The 25340-nt window shown below is 44.7% G+C and overlaps 1 protein-coding gene across 5 annotated transcripts in view; it reads right to left on the bottom strand.

Moving 5' to 3' along the window:
- The window catches only part of LOC132455800 (RIMS-binding protein 2-like), a 75928-nt gene that overhangs the window by 23499 nt on the left and 27089 nt on the right, over positions 1-25340 (bottom strand). For 4 of the 5 annotated variants that reach the window (XM_060049768.1, XM_060049767.1, XM_060049769.1 and 1 more), the window contains 8 exons: positions 17462-17551; positions 13326-13448; positions 10017-10120; positions 7868-7919; positions 3633-3813; positions 1811-1974; positions 1328-1407; positions 782-891 (listed from right to left, as the gene is read on the bottom strand). In XM_060049768.1, the coding sequence (XP_059905751.1) occupies positions 782-891; positions 1328-1407; positions 1811-1974; positions 3633-3813; positions 7868-7919; positions 10017-10120; positions 13326-13448; positions 17462-17551 (904 nt within the window). The remainder of the gene's footprint in view (positions 1-781; positions 892-1327; positions 1408-1810; positions 1975-3632; positions 3814-7867; positions 7920-10016; positions 10121-13325; positions 13449-17461; positions 17552-25340) is intronic. The other variant, XM_060049772.1, reaches the window with a different exon arrangement.

Below are 25340 nucleotides of genomic sequence, written 5' to 3'. Positions count from 1 at the left end.
ACACTGAACATATTTTTTAATGCATTTTGGGCTGAGAAGGGGAGGTTTTATCTCCATAGTTACAACCCACGGCTACTTAATGATAAAAAATGTTGAAGCTTCAAGCGATGAGTGTGCTGGTTATAACGAGCAATGTTATGTACTGTGTCGTTATACTATCAGTGTCTGGGAAGCCTAAGCCTCCCTCGGACACAGACGTAAATATCAACCGCTACACAGGCCCGAGCTCCACACATCCACACACACCAGGCGTCAGCGTTCCCCCCTGTCATGGGTGTGCCTGCCTTGTTAACACGCCCGATTCTAAACCAGTTTTTTCTGAATTACGCTATTATTTTATTCAACAAACAAACAAAATAGTATCAATGTGTTGTTGTCGTAAAACTACTAATATTTTTTAAACAGAAACATGATTTTTGGGTATCTGGCACTGTGAACCAATATTTATAATAGTTTTGATGCAAGCTTTGATGTTTATTAACTGGTTTCATGAGAAGTAGGGGTGACTACATATAGAATAACTCGCAAATCTGATAGGGAAACAATAGTAAATTATACTCTACAAGTATGTTTATGACTTTAGTCTAGACAGACAGAAATTTGATTAGATACAGCACTTTTAAACAATTCAGCCAATATTATTGAGGTAAACAAAGAGTGTTTGATCATGATTAATGATTGATGATGCAGAAAAGGTACCTCTGAAAGGTATTATTTCTTCAAACCGAAACAAAATAGTTTACGCTGATCTGCAAACTTGACCAGACTCTTTTCTCCTCACCTTCATAAAACCCATCGTCGTCCATGTTCCCGTACACGTAGAGGTACTTTCCCGCCACCAGGGGGAGCTCTGCTTCAGGGTGCTCATTGGGTCCATCGTATGGGTTATAACTGAGGGAATAAATGTCAGAAGTTGTAACCCTAAACAGACCCAACAAAACAATATCCACATCCCAGCTTTCCCAACAGTCCAGGGAACGTCTCATCTATTTATACGGTATCCCTCCGTCTTTTACCGAATAACTGGATTAAAGTTGACGTATTGTACCACCAGGTGGGAGTGGGCCATTTTGAAAATCGACCTCTTCTGACATCACAAGTGGGTGTGTCCACCTAGATGTATGACAGAGAGATGAGCAACGTTTGCTCCAGTCCACTGGGTGGGCTGGTAGACTGATCTATCCAGCACACATCTAGGTGGACACGCCCACCTGTGATGTCTGAAGAGGCAGATTTTCTAAACGGCTCACACCTGGTGGTATAATCTGTCACCTTTAAAAAAACACACCTTGTGTGGTCACACATCCCATGAGAGCCATCCACCCACCTGTAGCGGGCGGAGCAGAGCCGGACCTGGCCTGTATAGCGAGCCTTGGACCTGGGTGATGGGCTCACCTCATCCTCCATCTGAAACCAGGTGCACTGTTTACAGTCAGGCTACAGGGCACTCAGTCAATGCTGAATAACAAGAGGAGGGGGCATTGGACAGGCTATAAGGGACAGGACCTGTTAATGAACAACTGTTGTTGTCGATTGTGGTGTATCGGTCTGTGTGTGTGTGTGTGTCGATGTTTAAACGAAATGAGCTCTCTTGCACACACACACACACACACGTACACGCACACACACACGCGCACACACCACACACACACACACACACACACACACACACACACACACACACACACACACACACACACACACACACACACACACACACGCACACACGCACTTAGCTCAGGTAGCATAGCCGACATAACTTCACGTAGCGAACGCAGCTTAGCTCGCTCCCTGCATCGGCCACACCCACCTCTGAGGGGGCCCCCTGTCGTGGGCAGCCGGGCCGATCCGTTGCCGCCGCGCTGGACCTGACGGACAGCGGCTCAGGCCTTTCCCGGGGTCTGGTCTGGGGCGGTGGGCGGGGAAACAGCGATCGGTCGATCAGTGGCTGTGTGTTTGCCACGCGCTCATCGCCTGGGAAACATTGATTCCCAGAGCAAATAATGAACATCTTTCATTTCTACCCCTGTCCTGCCGCTCTCTGCACCGCTATTGATATTCTGTTAAGGAGGGCAGGAAGCAAACAGCAAACAGGCTTTGGCGCACACATTGTTCCAGGGTCAACATGCGTCTCTCTTTAGATGTGTAAATAAATGTTAATAAATGCCTTTCCGCACGCAGGTCCTTAGAGACCCCACGCGGCACGTCGGGTGGGGAAGCGTCTGAACTACAAATAGGATCGTCCTCCAGGAGATCAAAGACAGATACGAGGAGGGAGCGCCGAGGAATTTATTAGGATATTTCTTCCTGCCGCCGCGCGAGGATTGAGTTTAATCGCGCAGGCAGCTGCAGTGGCACCAACCAGAGAGATCGTCACACGCACGCACAAACGCAGGCACCCACGCAGACTCAGTCTGCGCGCGTGGAGCACGCACGCACTACCACACCCCGTCTTCAAACACCCCGCAGCCTCCCTCTCTCTCTCTCTCGCTGTGTCTCTCTATCTCGCACTCTCTGTGTGTGTCTCTCTTGCTATCTCGCTGTCTGTCTGTCTCTCGCTCGCTCTCTCTCTCGCTCTCTCTCTCTGTCTCTCTCGCTCTCTGTGTGTCTCTCTATATCGCACTCTCTGTGTGTGTGTCTCTCTTGCTATCTCTGTGTCTCTCTCTCTCGCCCTGCTCTCTCTCTCTCTCTCTGCCTCTGTATCTCTCTCTCTCTATCTCTCTATCTTGGAGAATCTCTAATGGAGAACAAGATAAAGAGGATATCCAGATTCAACACCACCACCCTACTCCTCTCCCCCCCTATCTTTCTCTCAACCTCCTATCTTTCCGTCTTCCCCTCTCTCTCTCTCTCTCTCTCTCTCTCTCTCTCTCTCTCTCTCTCTCTCTCTCTCTCTCTCTCTCTCTCTCTCTCTCTCTCTCTCTCTCTCTCTCTCTCTCTCTCTCTCTCTCTCTCTCTCTCTCTCTCTTCCTCTCCTATCTTTTTTCAACCTGCATTGCTGATGCTGCTGGATATATTTGGGGGTGGGCTGCAGAGAACCCCCCCCCCTGATATAAGGATGCTGTAGCACTAACTCACAACAAACAGGTGTCGTACATCAGGCGCATGGTTAATTAGCGGGGAGTTATTGACCGTACAGAAGATGTACCGGTGATTACTGTCCCTGGACCGGCAGGGCGGGGGTTAGGGTGGGGGGCATGACAGCACCAGCCTTTACCACTTCATCACGACTCGAGGAGCATTGGCAGTATCAGTCGTAGTAGTGCGGTACTAGTAGTAATACTGCACTAGTACTTGTTCCCGTATCGTATGTCCTCATTGAAAATCCACGTGTTGATTACATAAGGTTGCAATAATAAATCAATAACTCCCTATTTGTACACAGATGTGTGTGTGTGTGTGTGTGTGTGTGTGTGTGTGTGTGTGTGTGTGTGTGTGTGTGTGTGTGTGTGTGTGTGTGTGTGTGTGTGTGTGTGTGTGTGCGCGTGTGTGTGTGTGTGTGTGTGTGCGTGTGTTTTTGCGTGCTTGCGTGTGTGAGTCAATAACTCCCTAGTTGTACACAGTTGTGTGTTTGTTTCCGTGCGTGTGCGTGTGCTTGCGTGTGTGTGAGTCTGTATGAGCCGATGACTCACCGGTTCCTATTTGCGGTGTGCTGAGGATCTGTCGGAGGTTCCTCTGCTGGTGACTCCTGTACGGGGAGGAGGAGTCAGAGGCGGGGCCGTCGGACGTCTCCAACTCTGAGCGTAGGTCAAGCAGCAGCTGGAACCGGTTACGCTGGGACCTGCATTTGTGCTCTAGGTCGCGAACCTTGACCTTATGGAGGTGAGGTGGAAGATGGGGTGGGGTGTCGATGAGGGGGGGGGGGGGGGGGGGGGGGGGGGGAGAGAGTGTAGGAGAGAATGGTTGAGAGAGAGGGTGGGGGGGAGAGAGGGAGATGCGAGAGAGAGAGAGAGAGAGAGAGTGAGAGAGAGAGAGAGAGAGAGAGAGAGAGAGAGAGAGAGAGAGAGAGAGAGAGAGAGAGAGAGAGAGAGAGAGAGAGAGAGTCAGTCAGTCACGGCAGGGAAGGGTTCATTCAAATGCAAACCACAGCTTTGAGCTGGGAGCAGAGCTTTTGTTCTCTACTGCCTATCATGTCGATGTGTAGATCCACCTACCCGTTCATCGTCTAATCAATTAGGATGCAATTAGGACCGGATCCCTAACGAGCCATTTTAATATCCATGTGGTGCTCGTTTGATCCAAAGCCTCAGTGTCCAATCAGAGCGCAAAGATACGAGGGAGGTCTTGGTGCGGGGTCGTCCCTATGCAACGGCACTGCAGCTTTTGATAAGGCTGCTGAACAAGGCGTGGAGTTATAATGCTGGGGAAAGTCATATACATTACAGATATTATGCTAGCGGCCCTCAGTGTGATTTAGGTTGACAAGCGGCGGCTAGCACGGCGGCTAGCACGGCGGCTAGCACGGTGGCTAGCAGAGTGAGGCGCCCCACAGCTACTCTGTGCATACGACTTCGGGGAGAGCGAGAGTTATTGTTGCTCTCTCTCTCCCTCTCTCACCCTTTCTGTCTCTCCATCTTTCTCTCTGAGGAAGGTAGCACACTTTGGAAATCTGCTGACTCAGCCCGGAAGATGGACGTTGTGGAGAATGTTATTGGGAATAATAAGCAGCCCTTCACAGAAAGCCATTTCTTATTTATAATGGCTCGAGAACAGAAAGACAATGGGTTGTTTGTGTGTGTGTGTGTGTGTGTGTGTGTGTGTGTGTGTGTGTGTGTGTGTGTGTGTGTGTGTGTGTGTGTACAGTGTGTGTGTGTTTGTATCATGTGCAAATTAAGAGAACACATATATGTATACTATCTCAAGCATCAATTCAATATAGGCATATGTAAATGTACATGTATAGTCAAACGTTTTCTGTTCCAAATGTTTCCGGTAAAATTCCGGTAAAAGTAATCTAGTAAATATTGTGCATTTCTAGTATTCCTGTGAAGATTAACTTCCGGACTGTTCTGTTTATGCTGACTGTGTTCCTAGGTTTCCTCCAAGTTAGGCCTGGTCATTCTCTAAGGCTTCTTTTCCTCAGGAAATCTCGTTAATGCGCTGGAGATGGAAAATAATTTGACCTTACTTGAACTCGGTTTAACAGGCTACTCCCTCTCCATCTCTCCTAATCTCCCCATCTCTCACTCTCTCTCTCTCTCGTTCTCTCTCTCTCTCTCTCTCTCCATCTCCCTCTCCATATATCGCTCTCTTCCAATCTATTCCTCTCTCTCCATCTCTCAATCACTATCTCTTTCTCTCTCTCGCTCTCTCTCTCTCTTCCTCTCCATATATCGCTCTGTTCCAATCTATCCCTCTCCCTCTCTCCATCTCTCCCTCTCTCTCTTTATCTTTCTCTCTCTCTCTCTCTCTCTCTCTCTCTCTCTCTCTCTCTCTCTCTCTCTCTCTCTCTCTATCACTCCATCTCTCACTCTCCATATATCGCTCTCTTCCAATCTATAGCTCTACCTCTCTCTTCCCGTCCGTTTTGATGATGACAAGAGATTTAAAGCGGAGTAGAAAACGCTCTGGAGTAGATGAAGCACTGATATAATTCTTCTCTAACCCCCCCTGCTAGACTAAGGAGGAAAGCGTTGTGTTGCGTCGTGCAGCGCTGTAGCGTAGCGTACGACTCTGATCAATGAGAGCTGTTACACGTCTGATGCAGAAGGACGTACAACGCTCAGCAAAATGCTAAAATAGATGACACCAGCCGACCATACACGTGCTAGCGCAATTTGGCATGGCCTCCCATTCCCTTCGAGTTCAGCCATGTGAGTGGACAATCGACATTCAGTGAGTACTAGCAGACCGTACGGACTGGTGTTGAATTAAAGGTGACATATTATACCACCAGGTGTGAGCGTGATTAGCCGTTACAAGCCATTTTGCAAATCTGCCTCCACTGACATCACAAGTGAGTGTGTCCGCCTAGATGTGTGCTGGATAGATCCGTCTACCAGCCTACCCAGTGGACTGTAGCAAACGTTGCTCATCTATCCGTCATACATCTAGGTGGACACGCCCACATGTGATGTCTGAAGAGGCGGATTTTCTTGGCGGCTCGTAACGGCTAATCACATTCAAACCTGGTGGCATGTCATGGGACCTTTAAACAATATATATATATAGAGAGAGAGGTTAACTGCACTGCTCACAATTAAATTATCTAGTTCTGGTCTCTGATTTTACAGATTTTCGGTATAATAGGTCACCTTTATGACCCATCCCGACCATACCCGTGCTTCCGCGATTTGGCATCGCCTCCCTTTCCCTTCGTGTTCAGCCATGTGATCGGACAATGGACGTTCAGTGTAAGCCCCGGTGGACTATACGGACTGGTGTTGAATTTAACTCTCTGGTTTTAAGCACTTCCGTCGACAGCGTTGGTAAACCCCCCGAGCAGCAAGTAGAGAGGGCGAGGGGAGCGATGCCAATCACGAAGCGCCACACGTCCACACCTACCCCCCGCGGCCGGTGTCCCCGTGTGGTGACGTCAAAGGGCCTCGGACGCGGGACTTAATGACAGTCTTATTTTAGAAACAGGGACTAGAATAGTACCGGCTCCCTCGCCCCGCGAGGTGGCCAGCTGACGAGACAGTGCCACTGGATGATAGTGCCTTTTGTTTTTTTCTTTGCAATGGCCTTGTTTGAGTGGATTTTATGTTCTTTCTGCTGCATAATGGCCTAATTCATTTAATTTATTGTTTTTGGGGGCGGAAAGGGGTATTTTTGAATGTTCCCCTGATTTGTTATTACTTAAAGGGATACGGCAAGGTATTTGTAGATCGGCGTTTGCATGTCTTCTGACTTGGACCAGTTGTTTTATGCTAAATTCATCATTGTGCAACCAGAGGGGGTTTCCACTGCGTTAGCATTCGCTTCCTGTTAGCCGCTTCCCTTGCCTTGCAGAGGAACACTGGCCTAACTCTTGTGAATGTGAGGGGAATACACTTTCAATTCCTTTCTAAAGATTTCCAAGGTGTTCCGAATAGTCTCTAATTCAAAAAGTGCCAGTAACAACACCGTAAGATTGTCGTTTGTCTACAAACACAAATGGTAATGCACTGCTGACACAAGGCTACCCTCTGCGTAGACTAGCCAGCCAGAGGCAGCTGATAACATAATTGTGCCAGCAGTGCATGGCAGGAGCCATATAATCCACAGCGTCGGAAAAATAGTGCAGAGCCTATGCAAAAAATATCTTGTTGCAGAGGAACTCCAAAAGCTAGACATGCCCCTCCTCTCTGACTTCCTACTTCAACTTTGGAACGGTGGGCGTAGCTGTGGACACAAAGCCCTTACTCTGGGAAAGGAGATAGGAGCTGTACGCAGACCTTTTATGGCCGACTGCGGTCGTGACGGATGTTTGATTTTGTTTGCGGCGACGGTCGATCAACGCCAGTCAGGCGGTTATCACAGATCCGGCCACAGACATGGTGAGCGGGATGTAGAAGAGCTGTGTGAGCAGTGGTATCGTGCTCAGGACAGCTTAACGGAGCTAGGCTAAACTGAAGGATTATGACACCTAATAATGGCTCAAAGATCTGGCTCTTCATTTTTTCCAAATTCTGTCCTCATCTAGCATATGAAATAAATTAAGTTTATTTTGTATTGATGATGTTGTTGTTTTTGTCGCTTTAATCCTATCTGAACGTATCTTACAATCAGGCCTTTTGGGTAAACTGATCAACATCATCAAACTGGTCCTATTTGAGGTGGATTAACCATCTTTGGTGCATGAGGTTAAACAAGGCAGCAAACACATGGTGGTTACAGAGGCACCATTGTATCCACGTAATTACATCAGGAGTCCTTTATAGACGACCTCTAGCAGATGCACTGCTCCTTCAAGTTCGTGGTCTGCTTCGAGTGGAGCCTGTGGGAGACACAGACGAACACAGCAACACACACACACACAGAGCGACGGTTGACACTGCGGTCAGGTGAGCTGAGCCAGGCAGACACACGACTGTCAGCACAGTAGTCAGACGAATCACAAGATCATCAGAAGCTACAGTGCTTGAGCAGACATATTCAGATGGGATTAACAATAGAAGCAGGACAGGGCCCCGTACAGCAGTAGGAGCAAACTGCATTGTAGTGTCACGCACGTAGAGCACTCCCAACTCAAGGGTCTCTAGTTGGCCCAAGCTACCTATGGGCCAAACGAGGAACCAAATAATGGGTTTGAAGGTGAGGGTTGTTAACCACAACCCTGGAAACTTTGTAGAACAGCATGCAGCTTCTACAAAGATAGGATACTATATCTACTATATATAGCTACAGTTTAATATACCTTTTTCTAGGAATGTAGAACAGGTCGATTTTTCCTGAACTGTTAAAATTGGAGAAAGTAAACAAAAACGATTGAATTTGATGTCAGGATTTGGCACCTGCGTGAAGTTGGCACCCCCATGTGTAAAAAAAACATGTAAAACTATTTTCAGATCGTGTGTGTCGTTTGGCGTTTGTGCACGACAATGAAATTGTGTCCTAAGTACCGTTTTGAGATCTAGTACACGTTGTGAGATACAAACATACATTGTACATAGACGCACTCAGCACCCCAATATGTCCGAATCGGTTCAAATGTGTCTCAATCATTGTGTGCATCGTTTGTGCACGTTTGTGCACGACACTAATAAACATTTGTGCTTTTTTAATTTTTATGTATTAAGGTTTCATTTATTCACTCAGCACCCCAATAATGTCAGAATTGGTTCAAATTGGTCTCATTTCGTGTTGTGCATCGTTTGTGCACGTTTGTGCACGACAAATAAACATTGGTGCTCTGTTAATTTTTAAGTTATTAAGGTTTAATTTTATTTCTCACTCAGCACCCCATACAAGTCAGCAATTGGTTCAACTTGGTCTCATTCGTTTGTGCATCGTTTGTGCACGTTTGTGCACGACAAATGAACATTTGTGCTCATACCGTTTGAGATATCAAACATGACATTTTGTAAACATATGACGTCACTCAGCACCCCAATATTGTCCGAATCGGTGCAAATGTGTCTCAACTTCAACGTGCACAAACGATGCACATACGAATGAGACCAATTTGAACCAATTCTGACATTATTGGGGTGCTGAGTGAAAAAAATTGAAAACCTTAATAACTTAAAAATTAAAAGAGCACAAATGTTTATTTGTCGTGCCACAAACGTGCACAAACGATGCACAAACGAATGAGACCAATTTGAACCAATTCTGACATTATTGGGGTGCTGAGTGAAAAAAATGAAACCTTAATAACTTAAAAATTAAAAGAGCACAAATGTTTATTTGTCGTGCACTAACGTGCACAAAACGATGCACAAATGATTGAGACACATTTGAAACGATTCGGACAATATTGGGGTGCTGAGTGACGTCATATGTTTACAAAATGTAATGTTTGATATCTCAAAAACGGTATGAGCACACATTTTCCTTTGTCGTGCACAAACGTGCACAAACGAAGCACAAACGATCTGAAATAGTTTTACATGGTTTTTTTACACATGGGGTGCAACTTCACGCAGGTCCTATTTGGCCCATGTTTCATTTTGATCTTGATGTTGATCTTAGAGTAGCATATTGGATGCAAGGTTTTGAATACATTTTACCAGCAATCTTGGCAAAGTTATTGAAGTGTTCTCTATGCAATTAAAGTGCACAGGTTCGTGTGACGCAGGGGATGAGCGAGGTCCATCCATACTTTTTTTCACAGCATTATTCATTATCGTACGCTTCTATGCAAAACCAGAATGTGCCTTTCACCCGAGAGACAGTGACACTTGGCTAAGATGGATCACCTTCCTCAAGATTATTTGCCATGATATTTGCAAGGGTCTTCAGTGAGGGTGACTTGCATCAGAGCTTTCGTCCCAAACGCCCTGCGCTGCTACTATGGAATCATTCAAACACGAACATCCTCTATATGTTAGCTTAGCTCATGTTGGTTTTGGCTCTTACCCTTTGCAGTAAACCTTTGCAGTAAATCAATCTCCCTCTGCTTGCCGTGCAGGAGCTCCAGGGCTCGCTCATGCTCTACCTGCAGCCGCTGTCTCTCCTTTGCGACATCGTGCATTTGCTGGAGCATGGGATGAAGACAGGAAAACACAGCGTTTGGTTAAAACGACGGGCCTTGGGACTTGTGAGGAGAAACGGGATGCAAGCGACACTATCTATCTGAGCAAGGCTCCGGTCTGAGGTACCAGGAACCAAAGGTCTGGTCTGAGGTACCAGGGACCAGGGCTCTAGTCTGAGGTACCAGGGACCATGGTTCTAGTCTGAGGTACCAGGGACCAAGGCTGTGGTCTGAGGTACCAGGGACCATGGTTCTAGTCTGAGGTACCAGGGAGCATGGTTCTAGTCTGAGGTACCAGGGACCATGGCTCTAGTCTCTGAGACGAGAGACCAAGGCTTTAGTCTCCGGGAGGTTAGTTAGAATGAACACACACAATCACCTCAGTGTGCTAGCCTCCATTGTGTATATCCATTGAACAGATATCTGTCATCGTCAACTTAATTCAAATGTTTGGTAGCACTTTAATACAACTGCAACTTTTAACAATTAATAAAGCAGAAGTAACAATCCTCATTTATGCAGCATTATTCTAACCCTAACCCCATTGATTCTCATTAGTAAGCTATTAATAATCAGTTATGAATAATTATTAAGATAATTAGAAAATAGTATTAGTAGAATTACCAACTCACCTTTTCTAGATGAAATTATTAACCATTATCTCATTATTTTGTCAATAATTTATAACTGATTATGATTTATTAATGCTTCAAAGTTGCAGTTATTCCAAAGCGCTACCAAATGTTTTACGATGTCTCCCACACCACACGAGCGAGGCCCTAATTCCACTCATCAACTACCTGCCAGCCGTGGCACACGCACAGAATCAACATCATTCTCCAAACTAGCCAAGTCATGAGTGCGTGGCGGCCCCTATCTGCAGGGCTTATGCCAGCTGTCACATCACTGAGGAACACACTTATAACCCTGCGATGTTTCACAGAGGGGCTTAAGAATATTTTTTTTAAAAGGAGCTTTGGAAGCTCTGACAGTCATCATTCTCTCTTTCTCTCTCTCTCTCACTCTCTCTCTCTCTCTCTCTCTCTCTGTCTCTCTCTCTCTCTCTCTCTCTCTCTCTCTCTCTCTCTCTCTCTGTCTGTCTCTCTCTCTCTCTCTCTGTCTCTCTCTCTCTCTCTCTCTCTCTCTCTCTCTCTCTCTCTCTCTCTCTCTCTCTCTCTCTGTCTCTCTCTCTCTCTCTCTCTCTCTCTCTCTCTCTCTCTCTCTCTTCTCTCTCTCTCTCTCTCTCTCTCTCTCTCTCTCTCTCTCAGTCACAGTGGAAGAGCAAAGCCTCTTTTGCTGGGGGAGTGATTTGGAGGAGTCCCGCTGCCTTGCATAATAAAAAGAAGAATTGGACGCTCTCTCCACAGCCCTCCTCTCTCTCTCTCGCTGCAGAACTTCCGTGGGTAACTTAACTTACGTTGAGCCACACACACAGCGTGATCAACAAGCTTAACGACACAAGAGGCAGAAAACTTCACGCGGTCGTCACTCAGGACACACGTCTGTACCACAGATGTTGCTTTTACAAAGCAAAGGCAGTCTGATTGTCGTTCTTAACCAGACCACTAAGACAGGGTGAATGACCCTCTGTCGGCTTAAGAAAGCAATTAAAGGCATTAATGCAGTCGGGACTCTAATTGCATTGTTCAAGAACACGTTGAACTGCGCTGTGAAGACAGGAAAGAGGGGTTCCTCTTCCACTTAGCCTTTGTGCTAGCAGAAGGTGAGCTGAGATGGAGCACTGATCAACTCTTGGCCCGACCTCAATTCATTCATTTCATTTTTTTTGGCCGTGCCTTTAAATATCCTGTGATGTATCATGGTGAACACCGGCCAACATATTCGCCAAAAGATATTCGGTAACACTTTATAATAAGGTGCCATAATAAATAGCAAACTAGTCATTACCTAACCCTTTGTTTATATTTGTTAATTGTTACTAAAATATCTATTTGGCACAAGTTAATAGTTTTTTCATCATAATTACATATTAGTTGTTTGCATAACCCTAACCCAACCCTAACACATGACCCTAACCCTAACCCTAACCCTAACACACGGCCCTAACCCTAACACACGGCCCTAACCCTAACCCTAACCATAACACACAGCGCTAACCCTTACACACTACCCTAAGCCTAACCCTAACCAGCGACACTCTGTGGTCAGTGAAAAATAACTATTAACTTGCGCCAAATAGATATTTTACTAACAAAAAACAAATATTAACAAAGGGTTAGGTAATGACTAGTTTGCTATTTATTATGGCACCTTATTATAAATTGTAACCAGATATTCTCCCAAACATGTGCAAACTTTTTCAAATTTGACATCTTGCCAAAAATGTTGACCGTTATGACGGCTCTTTCGTGAGTAGCATCACTTTCATGAGAGTAATGAGGCCATGTCTCGATTAAAAAAAGTATGTGATATTGATGTAAATAATCTATGCAAGCCTTTCGGTTGATTGCCTGCATCACGTTACGCAATGTAAGCTCCTCGAGATAATACACATACACTGATTGGTGTCCTGTTTTCCTGCGGAGGGGATGTGCTAATGTTCCTTTGATTAGCAGATTGTATCCCTGTTGAAACCACAATTCAGCTGTTTGCACTTTGAAGCCACAAGCTTCTCTCCTCCTACATTCTTCTCTGCTTCTCCCCCCCCCCCCCCACCAAAAGAAGATGGTGTTATTTCTCGGCAGCATACATTATTCCTATCATCAGAGTCAATACACAATTAGAATTTGACACGTTTGTTCTGTTGTATTCAGAAGTGGGTCCGTTGCTCTTAGTGTATAATTCTCTCCTCGATAAGCTCTACAAACAACCCTACTGAGATGGGGGGGGATTTGTAATGACGAAGTCGGTTTCTAATCACAGACGACCAAACAATGACAACAAACCGATGACAGTTTACGCTGTGATTTATGTGCCTCTCTTGTTTTGTATTAGTGTCCTGTTTTTGTGAGGGCAAACCTCCAAAGTGTATTTAAAACCGTGAAAAGCAATTAATATCTGCTGTTCATTTACAATGCATAAAAATAATTGCTTGGAAGTTTATAATGCATTTAAGTTTATAGTGCATTTGAGAGTTTTAATAAGACATCAGTTTTGTCATATTAAACCCCACACTAAAACGTTGATGTATTAAGAAGGTGATGCACACAGTAACGTAAAGCAGCAATGTCTTAGACGCAGACCACACCTTCAGAACCTCTTCCAGTTTCTCTACTTTGATTTGGAGGTGGGTCCTATCCTGCCGGGCTGCGTCTCTCTCACGCCTCACGAGCACAAAGGTCCGCCTCAGCTGCTCGTAGTCGGACCGCACCTGCACCACAAACGGGTCAACACAACGGCTCCTTACTGCATGTTCAAAGGGACGGGGCAAACCGTGGAGGCAAGTGAAAGTGAAAGTGAAAGTGAAAGTGGAACAAAAGAAAGTTTAGGAAAACAAAAGGGAGAAGTGGATGACACGCCATCCTGATCTCGAAAGTACACGTTTAGAAACTGTCGCCGAGGATCAGTCTGGCCTCTTTTAAAACAGAAAGTGGAAGGAGCTTTTGTCAGTGAATGTCTGAGCATTTAAATGATTCCCAAATATAGGCATGGCTTTACGCTGAATTGAAATGACTCTTTGCTTTCGGAAGAAAAGCAAACATCATCTTTAAGGGAAGGGAAGCCTACAGTGCAAATTAATGTTTGCCATTGTTATTCTGTCTTCTTCAGATAAAATTGTTGCAATTGTTCTGTCCATTGCTACAACCACCATTGTTTTTGACGGTGTGCAGACTGTGTCACTCATTAACTTAAACGTCTTCCCCTAGCGCTGGTTTAGAAAACTGGTCTCCGGGATCCAGAACAGACTGCTAGAAACTGAAATGGGAAATTGCAAGATCGGGATGTCTCAGAAGGCTAGATATTATACACGTTTTTGGATTTAATCTTTTTTCCTCACTTCCTGAATAAATAATCAAAATAAAATAATTTTGGCCGAGGGGAATGGTTAGGAGTTTGCCGTCTATGTGAGAAGTGAGTCAGCACCAGCCTCATGAGGCCATCCGGATATCCACAGTTTCTTGTCGCAGTATCCAAGTCCAATACCACTCTGGACTTGGGCTGGGGCAGCGATTGATTTCCAAACGTCTGCGTCCTTACATTGTTCACAAAGCCCCAGCCAATCAGAGTGAGGCTCTGGCTTTATTTGCTCTTGCCGAATCCGGTTGGAAGTAAAGCAAAACCCATAATTTAATCTGAGAAAAGCCTTCCGTGCAGATTGCTGTTAATCTTTTAACATCGTTACTCAGTCATTCTATTTCTGATAAAAAATGTTTGCCGGGCTATGCCATTGTTTTTTTTTTTTTAAATGGCAGGGCTTGGGGAGGGAGTTTCAGCAAATAATGAACAAGTTGCACACTGATTGGTCCTAGCATTTTGAAATGTTTGGAATCATCCCTCAGCAGGATCGAGGGGCAGAGCAATCTGCAGAGAGAAGCAAAGTGTGAACTTACGAGATCGGGTGTGGTCTCACAAGTCTAAATCAACCCTATCTGACCTCAGAGAGAGAGAGAGAGAGAGCGAGACCCAGAGCAAGAGTGAGAAAACCAGAAAGAGGGAGAGGATGAGCGAAGAAGAGCTGCTGACTGGAGCTTTCTGCTTCATCACTCAGGAGCTGTGTAAACGGGAGATGGTTTCCCTGGCGGACTCATGAGACCCAGCTCCAAACCATTTCTCACGAACACACCAATCTGTTCATTAATTACCGGGACAGATAAGCTTATGCGACTGAAAAGGGCCACTGCAGAAGGAGACGGTTTCCTCTCGTGTCGTGAATATCTTTAAGAATCACATTAATTGGATCCAATTTATTGATTGGGTTGGTAGAATTGAGTCAGGGACTATGTCATATGGGACATGTGTTGGGTAATAACTGGGTTTTTTGAAGTCGACATTCATTTTAGATTCCGATTCATCGGAATTGAAAGAAAAGACGCAAAAAAAGTAAATAAGTGAATGGAGAGTGAGGGTGCACTCACACTAGGCCATCTGGCCGTGGCCGTTGGCCGTTTTCACACCTAACCGTGCTCAACTGGCCCCATTGTTCTCTGGCCTGCACTCACACTAGGCCATCTGGCCGTGGCCGTTGGCCGTCGCAACTGTGGCCTGGCCACGGTAGGCTCTTGTACATACGTCATCACGTCGTAACACGTCCTCACCAAGCGTCCGCTGCATGGACCATAATAAAGTCTGCCGCCAGTCAGAGTTTTAACAACAATGGACAACAACACAGAGAACACAGTTTGCACTTTGCTGAGTCTGTTGCTTATCGTCTGCCCAAATGGCTAACAGACACTCGACTTCTCTATGGGACCAACGTGAACCAACAGTTGAACCACTTGACGCCATGTTTACCGTTTAATGGGAAAGAAGGCTCGTCGCCTTTATTATGTTCATGGTCGTCGCATGGACGAAACGTCATCCAGCTCAGGTTGCGTAGCCGTGCGTGTGCGCGTGTCGGCTCATTAGCATCTGTACCGTGGCGGCCCGTGCCGTAGCAGCACACCTCTCCCAAGTGGCCAAGTTGACCTGGCCTGGCCAGACTGGCCACACTCACACTGGCAGATTTGAGCACGGTGTGAAAACGGCCATGGCCACGGCCAGATGGCCAACTGTGAGTGCACCCTGAGTGTACATCAGAGTAGCATTAGACTTATTCAATGCTGCGTGTAAAGCACACATGCAAAAACTCAAGCACATGCGTATAGAAACACACATGCATGCGTAAATGGCAGGATTTCTGCCACTATCATTTGAGTGGTCTTTTTAAGCACCTTGGTACGAAGAAAACAATGCATTCATCTACACAGCTTTTTTTCATAACGCAGAACAGACAGAACATCTTTTTTTAAACATCTGAGGGAGGCAGTTTTAAAGGATTAATTCCAGGCGAGGAATCATTGTGTAAGTCGCCTTTTCCTGCAACACTAAAGTCCTTTTTTCTCACAATGAGAACGTGCAAGATCAGGATGGTCCCATGAGGCTATGAAAATGGAGCTAACTTATGCTGGGTACACACTACAGGATAATCAGTGCAAATTTGTGCCAGATTTCCGACAATGGTCGGCAAAGCCCCCATTTTCTGATGGTTCTACAGATTGTTTTGGGCCAGATTATCCAGTGGTGTGGTGTGTTTTAAGTTTTTTTAGGATCGGGGCCTCACCGATTTCGAAATCGCAAACATAAAACATGTTCAATATTTTCCATCTGATGGCCTGTAGTGTGGGGGGGGACCACGATGACAGCCGAGGACGTAGACAATTGATGGTCGCGTCGGCAGGACAACAGCCAATCGGAAGCCAGGCTGACTCAACGCCAACAATTCATCAAGCCATCATAACAGAAGCCATGGCGGCAAAAGCAAAAGTGGAAAAGTCTTCGAGGAACATCAAATAGAATTTCGAATTTTCCATACAAAAACGATTGCAAAAGCGAGTATAGCTAGTTCCTTCTGACCGATGTCCGCCAAGTTTATTTACACTAAATTCACGATTTTTATCGTGTTGCGAGATTTGTGGTGTGCTGTGTTGGCATAATTGTTTCCTTCCACACACTAAAAAACCAAAACAAGGAAATGTAGCATGTACTATCGTTAGATATGTGGTCTCTCACGCTATCTAAATTAGAAAATTGATCTAGTGTGTACCCAGCATTCGTCATTAAATCGAATCAGTTTTGGTTTCACATATTTGAAACGGTACCAACAGATAAACAGATGAACAGATAATAAGGGTGAATGGTTCAGATTTCATGCAAATTATACACAATACACTTTAAATACATAAATATATATTTTTTATATATATATATATATGTATGTATATATATACATATATATATATATATGGTTAGGATGCATCTGCAAAGACCCAATGGATGCCAGCCATATACATTAATGAAACGAGCAAGGGTGTTGGCTTATCAATTGGTCGATGTGGGTGATGCCTTGAGCATCCTGTAGACATACGACTATTGATCGTTATATATATAGATAGCTATATATAGATATAGCTATATTTATATATAGAAATATATATTATGTATCTATATATAAATATAGCAATTTCCTTATATTTGTATGTGAGCGTGCACGCATGCATGCTTGCATGCGCGCGTGTGTGTGTGTGTGTGTGTGTGTGTGTGTGTGTGTGTGTGTGTGTGTGTGTGTGTGTGTGTGTGTCTGTGTGTGTGTGTGTGTGTGTGTGTGTGTGTGTGTGTGTGTGTGTGTGTGTGTGTGTGTGTGTGTGTGTGTGTGTGTGTGTGTGTGTGTGTGTGTGTGTTACATACCTGGTCATACTTGGTGGATCGGAGGGTGTGGTTGATCAGCTCGAGGTTAAGCCGATGTTGCTCTTGCAGGGCCGCATGGAGCTTTGCTTTCTGGCAAAATAGAGGAGAAAGAGAGAAAAAATTATATATTACAACCGTATGTCGTTTTCAAGAACATAAGTATCATCCTATCCATTTTAGAACCGTTATGTAATTAGCAAAGAGGAGTGTGTTTGCTTGGGCGTGGTTGTGTGTGTGTGTGTGTGTGTGTGTGTGTGTGTGTGTGTGTGTGTGTGTGTGTGTGTGTGTGTGTGTGTGCGTGTGTGCGTGCGTGTGTGTGTGTGTGTGCAGCATGTGCAAGTGTGTGCATTGTGACATGTCGACCGCTCTGTAAGACGCTGTCTCCAGTACTAAAGCCACAGCTGTCCGCTGTCACCATCCATTACCTTGTTATTAACGATTAGTCTCTGGGAGAAAGAAATGGAGGGAGACTAAGAAAGGGGAGGGCCTTGGAGTGGGGGAGGAGCAGGAAGGAACATAAATGGGCTGGAATGGAGATTCAGGGTTGAAAGCGCTTTAGGAACTCCGTGCCAAAGGGCCATAGTGTTGGATGATTGTTTCTTCGTTAATGTGCTGTTTGTTAACATGCTGTTTGTTAACTTGCTGTTTGTTAACGTGCTGTTTGTTAACATGCTGTTTGCTAGATGCTGTTTGTTAAAATGTTGTTTGTTAACGTGCTGTTTGTTTACGTGCTGTGTGTTGACGTGTTGTTTGTTTACGTGATGTGGTTTATGCAACGATTAGGCTGTGGGAATGCATTTCCTTTATGGAGGGCAATAACGAAATACATTTGAATCTTGTGGTGAAGTCGAAGGGAAAGGCCATGACGTGGTGTGGAAGAGAGAAAGTGCTTGCTGGTTTACAGTAAAATTATCAGTTAGTCAATGGCATAACCACAATGGAGGCCGGATAGAACTAGGTTGGTTGAAGAGATGGTGCCTCGATCATGTTGGCTCTGGATTTAAACCCTGAGGATACACAGACCATTTACGTAGTTTGATTTGGATATACCATTTATAAATGATAATTGCTCACCTGTTGAAGTAAAAAAAAAAAAACTAAATATAACTAAGTATTAACAGTGCAGATAGTACCTTTTTTTTACCTAGCTTTATGTGTGGATATTACTATCCTTTGATCCATTCTAGTATGTATTTGAATGTGTGTGTGTGTGTGTGTGTGTGTGTGTGTGTGTGTGTGTGTGTGTGTGTGTGTGTGTGTGTGTGTGTGTGTGTGTGTGTGTGTGTGTGTGTGTGTGTGTGTGTGTGTGTGTGTGTGTGTGTGTGTGTGTGTGCGTGTGTGTGTGTGCGTGTGTGTCTGTGTGTGTGTGTGTGTGTACATAAGGGTGTTTAGCATGCAAAAGTAACGTCTGCATGTCAACGAACCACAAGATGCCTGCTCTACAGGCACCTTTAACAAGCGAGGGGTGGAGTGTAGAGCATTCACTCTCATCGTAATGTACTGGTCACCACATCCCATCTCTGCAAGCCACAACGCAGAGGAATGATGTCTTTGGCCCACAGTGCTGGAGGTAGAATGCTAATGCGATAGTCAAGACAGAGCAATGGCCGCCTACAGTCTCTCCCTCATGTCTGTGCTCAACCTTGAAGGAAGAAAATGGGACACATTCACCATGGCTATGCTTCACGCAAACTACCTTGAGAGACAACTCATACACATGAAACATCATGCTATAATGTTTGGTGAAGGTTTAACCCATTATTATGCGATAAACGATGAATGTCGGGTTAACATATAACTTCAAACTACATCAAACCAGATTATGAGGATTTGGGTAAAGGTATTAAAGGTGCATTGTGTAGAATGTAGCAGAACTGCCATGGCAAAACCTCCCTGATGAAACCCACTATCCAGCTGTGTGAGAGGCCGGAGCCCCTGGTTTTAAATGAGGACTAGGGATCTCAAAAGGATTTTATTCCACGAAATTACACATTTTTTAAAGGGCTAATCTCACACGAAAATCCTTCACATCCAGGGATTTTTATTCCCTGCATTTTTCCCCGGTATTCATTTATTTATCAATTAAATGAGACGTGAATTGCTGGGAATGGCCCAGGCTGGCAGCTCGACGGCCGCCCCTGGAACCACTGTCCGTGCTGTAACAGAGCATACTGACGGGCATACAAGGGCCGATTTGAAGGGCCGGTTTGAAGGGCCGGTTTGAAGGGCCGGTTTGAAGGGGCTGAGACGGCCAAGCCCTCCCTTTCTTGTGTCGCAAACGGCGGGGGAAATGACGTATCACGGAGACAAATCATTTGTTAGGGAGAATTCAAGAGCAACTCCAGCCCCCGGTTGTTCACCAATTGAGTGATCACATCAAATATCGAATTATAATTATATAATATAAATATAATAGGGGCTCATTGTGAGCATCACAGTCACGTAGAAGAAGCCAGGAGAGGCGTTGACGATGGTTTAATCACCTGCACCGGCAGACTTATTCAGGGACTTAAAACAGGTGAGGACCCAAACAGGTTGAAAAGGATTGGCCTGGGAAAAAAGAAACACTGTAGCAGTTTCAAAAGATCCTTTGTTCCCGGGGTCCTATGTCCCCAAGGCCCTATGTCCCCCAGAATAACACAGCACATAATGAGAACATGAAAAAGGGTCCAATCTGCCTAGGGTCCTATGCTCCCCAGTTCAACATATGTCCTATACCAGGGTCCTATTTTCGCCAGTTCTATGAAACACAAAATTGGACCCTGATGAGGATGTTCCCCAACCATGTATTTGCTTAATAAGACATGGACTATTGTGGGACTTCGCCAAAGGGGTTTTCTGTTCCCCAGCACTTCCATATGAATCTCGGTTGTAAGAGGCCTGCACTCGAGGGAACTTATTAAATAGTTAGTCATCTAATCATAAAAGCATAATCTTAATACATCCTGAGGTGAAAACTAGCCTTTGTATTTGTACTTTTTTCTAAACTTACTGTCACACTTTCATCCTTCTTCAAAGACATTTTTTTCTATTAGTTTGAGTTGTGACTAGCATCTCAATGGTGAAATGTCAAAACACAAATACATTGGTAATATCACAATAGAACTGTGACCTTTGGAAGAGGCCATTAAAATAAAATTAAATAATTTAAGAATAAATAAAAAGCCTTGTTCCAATAAATTAAACAGGATAAAATATGACTCACTTCTGTACAAAATATTTTAAATTGACTGGGGTCAAATTTGACTCATACACAATGCACAAAATATAGGACCCTGGGAACATAGGACCCTGAGAACGTAATTTGAGTTATTTTTAGACATAGTCATTGCCTTCCATAATCTTCCATAAAACAACCTCTTTTTAGTCCTCTTTGTATTTGATCAAAACAAGGTGTGTGTGTGTGTGTGTGTGTGTGTGTGTGTGTGTGTGTGTGTGTGTGTGTGTGTGTGTGTGTGTGTGTGTGTGTGTGTGTGTGTGTGTGTGTGTGTGTGTGTGTGTGTGTGTGTGTGTGTGTGTCTGTGTCTGTGTCTGTGTGTGTGTGTGTGGGTGGGTCTTTCGACAGTGTTAATGGTTGGGTGTGTTGTGGAAATGGCTTGGGAAGTGAGGAGGCAGAGTGGCTGATGGGTATTGTAGGATGGTAAAATAAGCGCAGTAGATTGATCGATTATAAACAGAAAGTTCCGACCAAGATATTCGATTGGCTCAAGGGAGCGTCAATCAATTACAAACAAGCGATAAAAAAGCAATATAAATTCTTCAAAAAAATAATAATTGTACTGCCTCCGTAGCAGCATCGAGTGATACATTGTTGTCTTGTCCTCGGGGGTGATAAAATATTTGGGCTATGCTGTCTATCTCCACAACTCGACAGACTTCAATGATATGGTGATAAAATAAACTGAGAAAGCATCTCGGGGGCATGTCAGCCCGCCTCACGTCTGCACCACCCCCCGCGGCGTGTATGTAATCAAGGCATCGCAACTAAACTTTAACTCCAGCAAACCGACTCTATTGAGACCGACATATCTCCGCTGCGCACCGCGTCAGCTCATCTATGGGTGTTTGTTTAATCAATGGAGGGTTGGCGCTCATGCTTGAAGTGCTGTGATGCGCACATCCTGTGGCACAACACAACCACCACGCCTGTGCGTTTTGTACTTTGGGTGATATGGATAGGATTTGGTCCTTTTTTGGCCCGTTCTGTGAGATGAGGGTGCAGACCATGTCGCCTATGTGGTACAAACCTGAAACCTGCATGTGGTTATGCAAATTAAGCGGGCGACTCTTGTTAATGGTAAATGGACTGCATTTATATAATGCTTTAACCCAAAGCGCCTTACAATATTGCCTGACATTCATGCATACATTCACACACCGACGGCGGAGTCAACCATGCAAGGCAACGGCAGCTCGTCGGGAGCAGTTAAGGTTAGGTGCCTTGCTCAGGGACACAGCGACACTCAGCTAGGAGGAGCCGGGGATTGAACTGCCAACCCGCTCTACCTCCTGAGCTAGTGCCGCCCATTATGTGTGAGCAGGCTGAGGCAGGTATAAGCATGTTGTGCCTTTTGTGTGAACAAATGGAGGATCTAAATCTTGACACAATCAAAATTCTAATAAAGGTTGTAGAAGCAATACCTTTCTCTCCAGTAAACGGGGCCAAAGTGAGATATTCAGGAATGTCTACTGAACCACCACTACCACCATGGATGACTAATTCACTCTGAAAACTCCATTCTGCTCCTCAACGATGCATGCATAGACACACACACACACACACACACACACACACACACACACACACACACACACACACACACACACACACACACACACACACACACACACACACACACACACACACACACACACACACACCATTATTAAAAACTCCCAGCCAACCAACCACTTTAGTTTCTGGATAACTGCTCTCATAGTGCTGTGTTGCTAAGAAGCTTACACCTTTTCCTCCTTAAATGTAGCCCAATATGGATACTTATACACCTATATAAACCCATATGGATCTTTATATCCTTTTGATTTTGATGTAAAAGATACTGCATGTAGGCCTTAATATCATCACAAAAACACTTGGAGTTGAACATATTCTTGTTGCTATTTAATGGGCCAGTGTGTGGCCCTTTAAATAGCAATGACTACGGTGGCCTGTATTGGCCTGTATTGTGTAAGGGGCTATTACTTCCCATGTCATCGTGTATGACAGCATCGAGGAGCCCAGTGTCAAATGATGAAGTTCCTTGATAGATTTATGAATTGTATTTAGTTATTTAAAGTCTGCAAATGTGAAACAATAGGTGAGAGCTTACAAAGGAAGGTATTTTTTACATTGAAAGCGGTTGATAGTTTTGATTTCTTTCCCACATTAACAAACAGTAAATCACAGAGCGATATGTCTTCATCCATGCCGTACGTGAATATAAGTTGATTTTGATAACATGAGGGTGTGCTGTTCTAACAGTTTCCTTTTGGATATAGTCATAGCTATGTTGTCGTTTGTCCTTGGGATGTCGGGTAAAGGGTCGAAAGAATCGTCAGCGTGCTGAAAAATGTCAACATCCTTTGCCAATGAGCCTTATTTTCATGGGATTATACTCTGATTAAACCATGCCTACGAACAATATATTCAATTACCCCCAAGTCGGTTTGGCTAGATACTGCACCTTTAAGTGAAACAATGAAATAAAGACATGGTAGCACTTGTTTTATGTGAGTGCAACTGGCTTGCATTAAAAGCCTCCTAATGTTGCTCCACCAGAGACTCTCGAATTACATCTCGTCACACAAACGGAGCAGCATGTCAGCACTAGGTTAGATGTCCCAAGACCTGCCAAAAACAAAACACCTCACCCCCGGACATCTGACAGTAGGACTCTGTAAATCTTGCACACAACGCACATTGACATTTGTTCATCTTAGTCGTTTTGTAGAATGACAAGTCACCCAAATTTGAGAGTCTGCAGTAGCAGCAGAACGAGTATGAGCATTATTAGTTTGTAGACATTGGCAGTAGGAGTCGTGTAGCAGCAGAAGCTGTCTGTTCAGAACCATCTGAGGGCTGCAGCGTCCAGACCTGAGACAGCTCCTCCACCAGCTGTCCCCTATCCCCATTCCCATCATAATGATTTAATCACTCTCAAAATGACATGGAATCATAAATCACATATCAATGATGAATTACCATTGGTATCTAGCAGTCAGTCGTGTAGCTTCCATATAGAAAATATACAATATCCTGTACCTACATAGATAATCACTGAACATCTCGGTGCAAAAGTGTCCATGTTATCATTCCAAGCCAACACCAAGTCAGTGGGATTTCACTCAATAGTTCCAGTCTCTCCAGTCAAAACGTGCGCTAATTAATCGGCTAGCCACGAAAGATTGTGACCCGGAAACATCGGATTAATGGGCCTGACTGACCTAGCAGCAATCTCGGTTCTGAATGTTAACTGTGTTGGGGAACAGTTTTCCCTGAGAGCCTCAACAACAGCCAATAGTGGGGTGGTATATGTAAAAAGTACCTGGGTGCTTCTAGAAAGGCCTACTCTCAGGGGTGGCTCTGTTGCAAACGTTCAATCCAAATGTTGTATGGTTTAGATCATTGGTTCTCAAAGTGCGGCCCGCGGGCCAATGGCGGCCCGCGGAATCATTCCTGGTGGCCCGCAATGACATACATAATTATGTAAGTTATAAAAAAAAAAATAATAATAATTTAAACAAATATAAATAAATATAAAGAGAAAATTCGACTCTCTCTAGCTTTCAATTAAATCCTTTTACATTTTTTAGTTTTAATCCGGCTGTACATTACTTTGAAAGGGTGAACCTCAGTTTCATGATTTAGACCTCACTTGACCTCACTCCCAGAGGTCCACGGTGCGGGTGCAATGTTTTTTTTCACCACTGGGATGCTGACGGCGTTTCCCGCCAACATTTTTTTTCCTTTGGTGGCCCTCAGTCAAATTTTGGGTTCCTAAATTGGCCCTCAGTTGTCAAAACTTTGAGAACCCCTGGTTTAGATAATACCCGACGTACAGGCTTCCGAGAAGCTCACTCTCTCGTGGACATCATCAAACCAAGGCAGATTCTCAGATGGAGCTCAACCCATTTTCACACACCTTGATGCCAGTATGCCATTGTAAGGACATTGAAGTGCCTCTGAATAGGGCACTTTGACGTCAGCAAAAGAACGCAACTGCAGTTCGGAGCAGAGTAGAAGGTTCACAAACTGGTTTGTTGAGGTTGGCATGAACAGAGGATCACCTGTTTTCTCTTGATTAGGTTTGAATTTTACCTGTGAGCACCCTATGGGTGCTCACATCGTTGCTCTCTATCGCACCACAGAGTGGTCAGCTAAGATCTGAAACACCAGCGAGCTTCAATGCCAGTGGGCATCAGTGCAGTTAGTGACCACGATTGGCCATGTTTGAACAAACGTGTTCTCTCTGCCATCAGGCCTTCTATTTAACACATGTTAAGTCGTGAATAGAAGGTTCTCACTAAAAAGGAGTAGTCTACATTTCTAAATACAGGGCTGGGGTTGGGGTACAACATAAAGTGCAGCGTGCATAAAGAAGCATGGTGGCTTAGCCTTGATGCAGAACTTGATCGTGTGCTCAGCATCAGCTAAAAGTCGAGTCTTAAGTAGGTACCCTTACAACTAGTTCAAAGTAAAGTCAAAGTCATCCATGCCATACAATATATATTCATTTCAGATTCAACCTCCAAGGCAGGATGCTGTGTGTACAGTCAGGACTTACAGGATAAAGCGTGTTTGTCTACGCACAACTCTCTCAGGGGGTGCGCGTTTACATTCCCCCACTTCTCTATCTACCTCACAATTACGCTCCAGCTC

The sequence above is a fragment of the Gadus macrocephalus genome, chromosome 4 (assembly GCF_031168955.1).
Source record: "Gadus macrocephalus chromosome 4, ASM3116895v1".
In the NCBI taxonomy this organism is placed as follows: domain Eukaryota; kingdom Metazoa; phylum Chordata; class Actinopteri; order Gadiformes; family Gadidae; genus Gadus; species Gadus macrocephalus.
Note: the sequence above shows the minus strand (reverse complement) of the source record. Positions and strands in the feature narration are given on the sequence as shown.